Consider the following 11,681-nt stretch of genomic DNA (forward strand, 5'->3'; position numbering starts at 1 on the left):
CTAGATCCATCTAGGAACACCCATTTAGTACCATCCAAACAGACTAAGCATCCAGTCTTGCCTTTGAACTGTCCAGACAGGGCAAACAGCGTGGGGTAATCATTGGTAGTAACAAATATTATTACTTTGCATATGAAGTCCTCCTGCCGGAACGCATCATACATCAACTCCCCATACCTCCATAGCCTCTCCATTTCTTGCATTAGAGGCTCCAAGAACACGTCTATATCAATGCATGGTTGTTTGGGGCCGGAGATAAGAATGGTGAGGAGAAGGTACTTTCTCTTCTAACACAAATACATTGGGAGGTTGTACATGGTCAAGATGACTGGCCATGTGCTGTGGTCGGTCATCCTCTCATTGAAGAGATTCATTCTATTGGTGCTCAAGCCGAACCGTATATTCCGTGGGTCATCACTGAATTCTGCTTTGTACTTGGCATCAAACGCTTGCCACTGGCTACAATCGGCCAGGTGTGTGATCGTATCATCATCCACCTTGCGCTCATCATCCCACCATATCATCAGTGCGGCTTCCTTAGGGTTTAGGAACATATGCCTCAAGCGGTCAGTCACTGGCAAGTACCACATAACTAGGGCAGGAATTCTTCTCTTATTTGCATCGTTGCCTAATAGAGTTTCCTCTAGGGGCTAAGATTCTTGCACCACCTTCTTCCCACCCTTCTTCCTCTTTTCTGTGGAGGCTTCCACCCCACTTTGAAGGTCATTGTTCTTGTACCGACTAGCCCCACACCTAGGACATGTATCTAAAGTCTCGAATGATGTGCCACGTCGAAAAAGGATACAGTGGTTGGGGCATGCATGGATTTTTTCAACCCCTAATGTGAGTGGACTTATAACTTTCTTCGCTTGGTATGTGTTAGCGGGAACTGTGTTCGGCCGTGGGAGCAACCGTGACATGACGCACAACAGATCATCGAAACTACAGTTCGACCAGTCGTACTTAGCCTTCAGGACAAGTAGCTCAAGCACAAAACGTAGCAGTGTGAAGTATGTCGGATAGCCCTTCTCAGCATCATACACAGTCTTCTCGATGCTTTTGTCACCCTCTCAAGATTTTCTAGACCTCTCTTGCTCTTTTCTAATATTTCTGGTCCAAAGGCCCCAAGCATTTCGTCCATGTTGTCACCATTATCTGCATCCTCCTCATGTGCTCCGCCATCATTGCTGGCACCACCAGCATCACCACTACCTTGTTCATTGCCAAAGCCACCACCTTGTTGATTGCCAAAGCCACCACCTTGTTGATTAACATAGTCACGATCTATTTGTTGATCAAGATCGTCTGTGAATCGAGACAAGTATGCTTGGGTTTCAGCTTCATCAGCTAGATCATCGTCGCTGTCATCAACAACCACTGTTTCACCATAATGAATCAACATTGCGTAGTCCGGAACAAATCCTCTCCTAATCAGATGTTCTTTGATGGTACTCACATCTCGAAATGCAATAAGGTTCTTGCAATCTTTGCAGGGACAAATAATTGTGTCACTATTCTCTTTCAACGTCGATGCATGCCTCTCTGCGGCTTTGATGAATTTGTCCACCTCATCACGGAAAAGAGCGTCGTGTCTTAACGAACCATACATCCAAGAGTTCCTGTAGTCCATCTTATAGAAACAAAACAACCAAAGAAAGAATATTACTCGAGAATAATTGTATATACCTGAGACACGCACCATGGTAGTAGAGGATAGTTAATTAATTGACTATTAATGCATAAATATTTTAAAATATAAATTAATTGGTTCAAATAAACAATTTCAAAGAAAACAATTAGCAACATTTAATATTTCATCCACTACCTTTCATGCAAACTCCATTCCAATTTCATGGTAGAGGATAATTAATTAATGGCCTATTTATCCATAACTAATTAAAAACACACATTATAGAAATGAATCAAAATAAATATTAAATGATAATTAGTAGCCATGGTAGAGGATATTTTAAACATTGGCAACAATTAAAATCTTACACATTCACCTACATGCAAACCCTAGTCACATAAAGAAAAAATTGAAAAAGAAAAAAAAACAAAATCCTAGATCTAGATCTAGATATAGGGTTTCATGACACATGCACCAAACTTTACTAATACTACACTAAAATCAACAAAGATGTACTAACAAAGGGTGCAATCTTACTTCCCTACCTAATTTACCCTAGTATAGTGAAAATTAGGGTCCAACTTCACTCATAACTAGCTCAAGCTCTATGGAAGAGAGAGAAAACCAAAAATTAAATTACTAACTAACCAACGAATTAATCTTCAAATAAAAAATTAGAGAAGCATTTTCTTACCTTTTATAGTCTCTCCACCAAAGGATTTGAGATCAAAACCTCCCCCCTTAGTAGAGCAATTTTTAGGAGGAGCCCAAGACCTCCCAACCTTTTTTTTGGTAGAAGAGTGTGTCCCGAGGTGGAAGAAGGGGTGGCTATTATTTATTCGTGCGCAATCAGTAGGGGCGGCTGGTGATTCAGCCGCCCCTACAGTCGAACAGCAGGGGCGGCTGGTGGCAGCCGCCTCTACAAATGGGCACTGCGGGGGCGGCTGGTGATTGAGCCGCCCCTACAGATCAGCCCCAACTGTAGGGGTGGCTCAGGTTACTAGCCGCCCCTAAAGTGCCATCTGTAAGGGCGGCTAGGCTGCTAGGGCCCGAGGACGCCTACTGTAGGGGCGCCCCCAACCCCAGCCGCCCCTACAGTAAAAATGCCCCCGTTCCTACTGTGTGAATCTGGCGTAGTGTACATCGCTCATTCTTCCAAATAATTCGCAAATAAGGCAACTCTGCCCTAGAATATAGACATAAAATATATACACATGTACATGGTAGCTCAGAAACAAACTTCTAGGTTTAGACATAATTAACAGAACCATGACACTTCAGATCGTCAGGAGCAGGAACAAGCTTTGAATATGAGCGTACCATCCTGTTGCACGATAAAAACTTGGGTAAAATGTAATAATCTGTACTAATTACACTGACCGATGCGAGTTTTTTACCATGCTGAAGAAAAACAATAAGTCCCATTCAAAACATGACAGTTGAGACACGTCGAACATCTCTTAACCATGGCAGAAAACTTGGTTTTGTGTTGAACCAATCATATTTACCCATAGAAGTGGTACGTCTTGGCATTCAAGATGATCTGACGAAGCCCACCAATCGGTGACAGTACCATCAGCAACACTCCTAGAACAATGCAGATCTGAAAAACATGGACAACAAAGAGAATGATTAAGCAAATATGTACATTCTACTGAAGGGAGAAAAATAGTCTTGGATTGTCTGCTTGTTCTTACCCAGTTGGTAAACCATGAGATGCTGAAAGTTTTAGGCTTGTATATTCTGAGCCACATAATGCAAGGAAGCTGCCAGAATCAAGCATGATTCAGTAAGCTCTTAGGTTACAATTTGACACTTGAGTATATAATATCCTAACGATTCATCATATGATTGATTAAATTACCAGTCGAATAGGAAGAATATAGAAAGAACATAAATCTCGACGATTAAAACACTGCAGTAAATTTTTGTAGCAGCCAAAAAATAGGTAAATGGACCAATGGGAGCTTACGAAATACGTCGTCGGTGCGAATGCAAATCCACCAAAGAAGCTGAGCAATGCACCGAAGAAAGGGATGGTGATGGCTACGAACATTGTGAACCCTGCACTTAGAGCTTATATCTCATCATTCTTGTGCGCATTGCATTGCCACTTTGATCCATGAGCAGTTCTTCAGAACTTAGACTGCGGAGTTCAGTTAATAGATATATAGAGCATTACCGACATAGACACTACGGGCGATGAGGCGGAGCGTCAGGCTTGGGCGGAACCGAAACTTCATCACCAGCACCGTCTCTATCATGTCAAACACCGGCATCGCATATATCTGTGTCACCAACAACACGAAAGACTTGTGGGAAAACATACATGTATATAGTCTGGTGAGAAGGCCTTTGACAACCCTCTTGAATGTGGCTCTTCCACTGTCCGTTCTATCTCGTGTGGTGGCTATACCTGGTTTCAATTCGTGTCTAAAATCAAAGCTTTATTTTCTCTTAATTTATTATTTGAGTATACTATTTGATTTTTTAATTTAGTATTTTGAATTTACTATTTATTAATTGTATTAGACATGGAATGTTTGGTTTAATCTAAGCTGTTAGGTCATAATAAGATGATAGATTGATCGCTTGACAGGTCATGTACACGTACCGTCACGCTAAGTATAGGATTCTTTAGGAGAAAAAATTTTATGTGAGGACTATCCTCATTGCGTAACCATGGGTGCCTATCGTGGATTCATGCCACGTATCCTTGCATAATCATCTGATTATGCATAGACACATGGCATGAATCTACGGTAGGTACCTATGGTTGTCTCATGGGGATAGTTCCAACCCAATTTTGTAACATCGGGCAGTTGTGAAATACTACCTTCGTTCTATTTTATTTGGCGCACACGCATATTAAGATTCAAACTTTAAAAACTTTGACTAATAATTAGGCTAATAATTTTTAACTATTATAATATAAACTTTATATGATTAGATTTGTAAGGAATTTTATACTATCTAATCTAATGATTATAAGTTTATAAACATAAGTAATATAATATAAAAACAAATGAATGGTCAAAGTGTAATCTAGGAGACCATGTCATTTAACTAGCGCCAAATAAAATGGAATGGAGGGGGTACCTGTTTTTTTCGTGATCGAGCCATTCACCCATTTTTCATTAAGAGAATAAAAGTTTCTGAAACACAAGGACACGATCACAATGGCGAGGGACCAATGTGAACGTTCCTGAAACACCTAGCTACTGGGGAGGGAGTACCTGTGATTATAGTTCGTTGTGGCTACGCTTTCATTTCACTTACTTATCTTAGTGGCCTAATGGGTACCAGCTGCCTTTATGGGCCAGGCTGTATTACATAAATATTAAATCCCACATCAAATAGGAGTCCAACAGCGGACATTATATTGGCCCAGAGTGCATGCAAACAATTGGGCCGACAATTTGACTATTATTATAAGCATCTGCTCACGACATTGGCCCAAAGTTTCTATGGTGTTATCGTGTGTTCTAAATTTAAGAAATTTAAGTGTGGTTCGAAGTTGTTGGAACACTGTTTTTTTTATGATTTCCGTGTGTTGCCATCCGGTTCAACGACCGGTTGTTCGTTGGTTATGAAATTCCCCAATGTTCAGTTGACATCCCGTAATAGTTTTACGTGACACTGCGTCCGAACTCGGCTCCCAGGAGTAGGCCCAAAAAAAAAAAACCATTTTCTTGTGCTTATTCGTGTGTCCCTGTTGAGTCCACACCCCACACCTTCATGTTTATCCCACCGGCATCAAAGCAGCGTGGTTGCATATCCGTCCGCCCCCTTCTCCAGCGCGCGCTTGTTGGGCTGCCACGCCGTTTCCTTTCCCGTCGCTGGCCGCGCTGAGCGCCCTTGCTGCCTACGCCACTCACCTGCGTCGCTCAATGTGGCTGCTCGATCATATGTCCGCCCCCTTCCCCAGCGCGCACTCGTCGGGCTACCACGTTGTGCCCTTCCCCCATCACCGGCCGCGCCGCGTGCCCTTGCTCCCTACGCCGCTCACCTGCATGGCAGCCACCTGCGTCGCTCGGTGTGGCTGCTCATCTGTCCGCCCCCTTCCCAGCACGTGCTCGTCGGGCTGCCGCGCCGTGCCCTTCCCCCATCGTTGGCCGCGCGTGCGCATCCTTGCTCCCTGCGTCACTCACCTGCTAGCAGCCACCTGCGTCGCTCGGTGTGGTTGCTCATCTGTCCGGCCCCTTCCCCAGCGTGCACTCGTCGGGCTGCCATGCCGTGCCCTTCCCTCCATCGTCGGCCGCGTCACGCGCCCTTGCTCTCTGAGCCGCTCACCAGCATGGTAGTCACTTGCATCGCTCGCTCCCTCACCATTGGCCGCTGGGGCACACGTGCTATGGTGTCTCAGGTCTTCCTCTGTCGAGCCAAGGGCACCGACGAGCATGGCTGGTGCTGGTGGTGCTCGCACGTCGTGGCTCGTCGTCAGATCCCAGCCCGATGGTTGGAATTGACTGGCCTGGCCTTCCCTCGCCTATGTTGCACATATATGTTTTAAGTGTTTCAGACGTTTTAGATGTATGTTGCAATTATTTTATCTTGATGTTGCAAAAGTAGACCAAGGGATGTTGCATATGTTCCATATGTTGCAAGTGTTTCGGAGACATATTGCAAGCGTTTATTCAAAATGTTTCACCTATTTTCAGACGTCTGTTGCAATCTTTTTTATCTGGATATTGCATATGTTTCACAAATATATTTGTAACAGTATGTTCTAAATGTTTCAGGTGTTTCAGTCTTATGTTGCAGCATGTGGTTTCATGTTGCAAGTTATAAATTTGACTGTTTCGTGTGTTTCACACACATGTTGCAAGTGCGTCTTCCAAATATTTTATCTACTTTTTGACGTATGTTGCATTCAAATATTTTTCATGTTGCAACTGTTTTATGTTGTATGGCCAGGGGCGAGCGGACTGGGCGCACGACGCACGCGGGGACGGAGGATGAGGGTGTTGCGGTCGGGGCGTGCTCGTCCTCAGCTGCTCATCCCAGCTCCTGAGTACTGCCCGCGCAGAGAGAGAGGAAGGGGTCATGGGTGACCGGTGGGCACATAGACAGGTCAAAGTGCACGCGTGGGGGGGGGGGGGGGAGGCGGGTAGGGGCGGGCTATGTGGGCGTCCGGACGCACGCATCCGTCCGGGCGCTAGCCATGCCCATAGTTTTATTAGGTTTTTGCTATATTTTTTCTTTCTCCCTACTTGAATTTTTGTTTCTTCTCTTACCCAAATTTGTACGCTAGAATACTAAAGTTTATATTACAAAATAGGCATGTTTGGATGAGCTAGGACTAATTACTAGTTAGACAAAAAATTAGTTCAAATTAGTTAAGGTTGGCTAACGACTAGTTCAAATCTTGTATAAAAAATTAGCTCATCTATTAGCCCTACTGTTTGGATACACTAATGCTAATTTTAGCTAATATTTAGCTAGCTAGCAATTAACTCTAGTATCAAACAGGCCCTAAGTATCATTATATTCGTCATGCAACATACTTTCATAACATACATATTTTGTGTCATAAATATTAGCAAATTTCTTTAAAGATTTGGGTGGATTTCAGATAGTTGACTTAGGACAACACCAAAACATAACTTTTTGGGAGGAAGGGTACAAATCTAACAACACACCTTTAATTTGGATGTAGATAGAACTCCTATATAAAACAATTGATTTTTTTTTCTTATAATACATTCAGAATTTGGGATGTATGATATATCAAGAAAAGTTTTGGTCCGGGTCAATTCCTTTTTTTCCATTATCCGATATATAAAATGTATACATACCTGGTAGCTGCCAACGACATGAACGACGACCATCATGTTGGCGAGGGCGATGAGCCACTTGGGTTTCCTGAGGCTGATGAGGACGTTATCATCAACATGGTTGCCAAACGCCCAGTATCCGACGAGCGAGACCGGGAAGTAGCATGCGGCGACGATGGCGTAGGCGACGACGGCGCCCTTCCACATGGGCTTCTTGGACGGCCTCTCCAGCGTCGACGGGATGGTGGCCTGGATCTCCAGCACCACGTTGTGCCCGGCGTAGGCGAACGCCACGTCCCCGAGCGCGCCGAAGAAGCCGAACACCTTCCCCGGCGTGGTCGTCGCGGGCAAGCCGTAGTTCACGTTCGGTGACTTCCCCTTGTGCGCCGACGCGACCCACGCGATCATCGAGTAGCTGACATGATCGACCATGAGCGTTCACAGTCAGTTTCATATGTATCAGTGATCCTGATATGAAAGAAGAACGAACAACACGCATGCAGTAGCGGAAGAAATGAACTGTATAGATACCTGAGCGACATGACGGCGGCGGCGAGGGAGACACCGGAGATGGAGTGGAAGCTAGGGAGCTGAGAGAGGACGAAGTGGCAAGAGGCGAAGATCATGATGAAGTAGGTGAGCTTGATGTCGTCCTTGGTCTCGCACTGGTCAATGTCACCGCAGACCACGACGTCGTGGAACTTCTTCAGCGACTTGCCGCCGGTGACCATGTAGACGATGTTGACGCCCACCTCCACCACCAGCTGCTGCGGCACGACGATCCAGAGGCCCAGCTTCTCGCCGAACGCGTGCTGCCCGAGCTCGTGGTACCTGTCGAAGCGCTTCCCCGGCACGCACTCGTGCATCTCCACCATCTGCCACAGCGTGTACAGCGTGATGATCCACGACAGGACCAGCACCGTGACGCCAACCGGCCAGCCGAGCTGCGACATGGCGTAGGGAAGGCTGAGCACGCCGGCGCCGACCATGGCGGTGACGTTGTGGAAGGCGGAGTACCACCACTTGGCGTTCCTCCTGGAGCTGATGGGAAGCCAGCGGTCGATCGACTCCTGTCCCGGGCTCCTTCGGCCTTCCTGCAACTGCAAGTCCGGGCGCCCATTGGAATGCAGCAAGAAGTTTGCAAGCTCGGCTAGCTGATTGTTTGCTTAATCATAACAGACAAGACAGCGTATCTCTGCTAGCTAGTTCGTTTTATCTTCTCTTCTTCCACAAAATTCTGTGATAAGGATATTTATAATTATAACAATAACCAGAGTTTGGCATGCCTTCCAGCATTCTACTGAAGATATTTTGACGAATTGAGGGCGCTTTTTCTGCAGTGTGTGTAATAAAAGAACTAGACACATATAGGAAAAAAAAGAACTAGACATATATATAGTGTGTGTAATAAGCTGGTGGACGCACCATTGCCGGCGGCGGTCGTTGCATCTCCATGCCCGGCGGACTGGCGTGCTTCATCTCGGCGGCGACGATGGACGTGGACGCCACGGAGCCTTCAGGCTTCAGCTAGTAAAATGGGGAGAGAGATCGGAGCAGAAGGAGCCAGCGGAGACGACTTGGAAGTCTTCTTTATCATTTATACTAGAATAGAAGTGCAATTGAAGGCGAGGTGTGACAGCTAGCAGGCGACTCCAGCTCAGCTGATCACCATCTGATGGCTATAGGGTGAGAGCGGCCATGGCTATCATGTGCTCACTTTCTCATTTGTTTTCAATCTAGGTAGTCTGATTCTGTACAGCTAGCTTACTTAAATTACAAGCATGTTGATGTAACTATGAATAATATTTGTAAACATGGCAAGAATATTGTACCATGAAAACTGGAGTCAGACATGTCTTATTCATGAATTATTGCGTACTAATCGACCTGTCTTATTGCAAATTGCCCCATTTACTTCTTCAAACTTGTATTTTAGGTCGTATTTTAAGGCCTGTTTAGATTCCAAAAAATTTTGCGCAGTACACGTCACATCGAATCTTGCGGCACATGTATGGAGTACTAAATGTAGACGAAAAAAAATTAATTGCAAAGTTGGGTGAGAAATCGCGAGACGAAACTTTTGAACCTAATTAGTCCATAATTAGACACTAATTGCCAAATACAAACGAAAGTGCTACAGTAGCCAAAATCAAAAAAAAAATTGGATTTAGTATAGTCGAAGGAGTTCCGGTCAGAGGAATCTTTTATGGCTGGGTGATGAACGAACGAACTGACTAGTGACAGATACAGTACTCTGTTTACCAGACGTACGATACCATGTCGGGTTGCATGCGAGGAGACTAATTCCGACTGCAGACAGGTTGTGATGCTCATGGCGACTTCTTCTTCTTCTTCTTTTACAACAGATGCTCATGGCGACTTTGACTTGCTCTAAAGCATAGAGGCATAGACTAAACAGTTCCATCTCTGTTGGTGGCACCTCTACCCACCTCTATTTTTCGGGTTCCCTAGTTTTCTCTATGCATGTTTGCAGTGTTCTTGTTATGGACCTCGTCTTTTCTTAACAAAATACATGCACCACATTCACATATTTTTAGGGAAAAAAAGGAAGAAAATCCAAATAGCCAATCATGTCATGCATATGGTGTGTCTATATATATTGCTAATCTACGGCGCGTGTAAAAATTTTTCTTCTCACACCAAGCGCATGAACAACGAAAACATGTGGAAGTATCTTTTTTTTTTTTTGCATGTGTACCACACGAACAACAATAACTTTACCAACCATTTCAGTCACCAGGAATGACAACGTCTTTAGAAATCTTCACACTCAGTGGCCTCGTGCAAATACACTTTTCGCAAGGAATTAGCTCTGGTTAAGCTGCGAGCTAAAGATAACTTTCAACCAATGTCTGATCAGTGGCTAAACAACTTTGTATAGTTTTCATGATTTTCTTTGTTTCCTTCTTCGTATCCTAAGTCCAGAGCTTGTCTCTTTGTAATTATACAATGTTTTAATAATAAAAGTTCAGTAGGGGGCAACCCCTCCTGTTTTCGTCAAAAAAAAACATCAACAATAACCTTTGTGTTTTCTGCTTGCTGACGTTGTTACTGTACTTGGAACACGACAGTGAAATCAACTCCGAGGCCCTATGGTAGTTGGTAGAACTCACACGAACAATATTAAACTGTTCTGATGCATGGGTTCAAACAAAGACATGTCTGGGTCTAATCACCCCCATGTAAGCCACACGAAGCTCATCAACCAAACATTGCCCCGTTCCATTCTTTGACCTAGGCATAGCTCCAGAAGTTCAACCAAACAAGGACATGAAAAGCACACTTGCCTAACCAAACAATTTTGTAATCAGTTACAGGCAAGCCACTGGCAGCTCAATGCCCAGGCAACTCATCCAGGGTTCCATCCAAACATGCCTCAAGTACGTGCTTCGTTACAGATGGTGTTGAAAGTCTCCCGCACTATCTTGAGTCTCTTGTTAAAAATTTGTTATTCCTCTCCCTCCAAATCTCCCAAACGATCAAGAGCACAATCGAGTTTGCCTCTGGTCTTGTGGATGTCGGTTCCTGTTTAGTGATCTCACTGAACCACAAGAAGTCAGATCAGTAAATGACGGCCGGTAGTCAGGTCTGATTACATTCCTCTTTTTATCCCCGATAGAATTTCACTTTTTAACAAAGTTAATACAACGCGCATTCCAACATAGTATACTCCAAGCTCTAGTATCCATAAAAGCACAAAGTAAGCGACCAACAAAAAACGGTTCTTAGCATAGCTAAAGAATCCAGAGAGAACGGGAATACGGGATATCACAAATCACTTCTTGGACCCACAGCCCTTGTCTTTTTCTTCATCCTTTCACGGGTCCTGCATGACTTTTTCTTGGGCTGTGTTTAGTTCCATCCCAAAATCCCAAAAAGTGATACAATACCTATCAAATCGAATGTTTGCAGCCTATGCATGGAGCATTAAATGTAAACGAAAAAAAAAACTAATTGCACAGTTTGGTGGGAAATTGCGAGACGAACATTTTGAGCCTAATTAGTCCATGTTTGAACACTAATTGCCAAATAAAAACGAAAATGCTATAGTAGCCTAAAATTCCAACTTCCTGGAACTAAACACGCGCTTAGTCTCCTTGGTCCCAACCACTGCAGTGGGCTTTACATTTATGGGTCAGCTTGTCCAAAGAGAGATTAGCGAGATCAATGTTGCAGAAGGTGCCCCCCCAGATCTCTGATCACCGTACGAGAGATTTTTTAGATAGTGGAATAAACATCCAGCTTCATCCTAG

The 11,681-nt window shown here is 44.3% G+C and overlaps 1 protein-coding gene across 1 annotated transcript; it reads right to left on the minus strand.

Annotated features, from left to right (window-relative positions):
• Positions 1-2,801: 2,801 nt before the first annotated feature.
• On the minus strand, positions 2,802-8,990 carry LOC136500567 (lysine histidine transporter 1-like). The gene is made up of 7 exons (XM_066495942.1): positions 8,833-8,990; positions 7,939-8,507; positions 7,429-7,822; positions 3,813-3,918; positions 3,603-3,694; positions 3,328-3,396; positions 2,802-3,233 (listed from the first exon to the last, which is right to left on the minus strand). The coding sequence occupies exons 1-7, from the start codon at positions 8,884-8,886 to the stop codon at positions 3,135-3,137; spliced, it is 1,383 nt and encodes a 460-aa protein (XP_066352039.1). The 5' UTR covers positions 8,887-8,990; the 3' UTR covers positions 2,802-3,134.
• Between the last annotated feature and the right edge of the window lie 2,691 nt (positions 8,991-11,681).

This window comes from Miscanthus floridulus, chromosome 13 (genome assembly GCF_019320115.1).
Source record: "Miscanthus floridulus cultivar M001 chromosome 13, ASM1932011v1, whole genome shotgun sequence".
NCBI lineage: Eukaryota > Viridiplantae > Streptophyta > Magnoliopsida > Poales > Poaceae > Miscanthus > Miscanthus floridulus.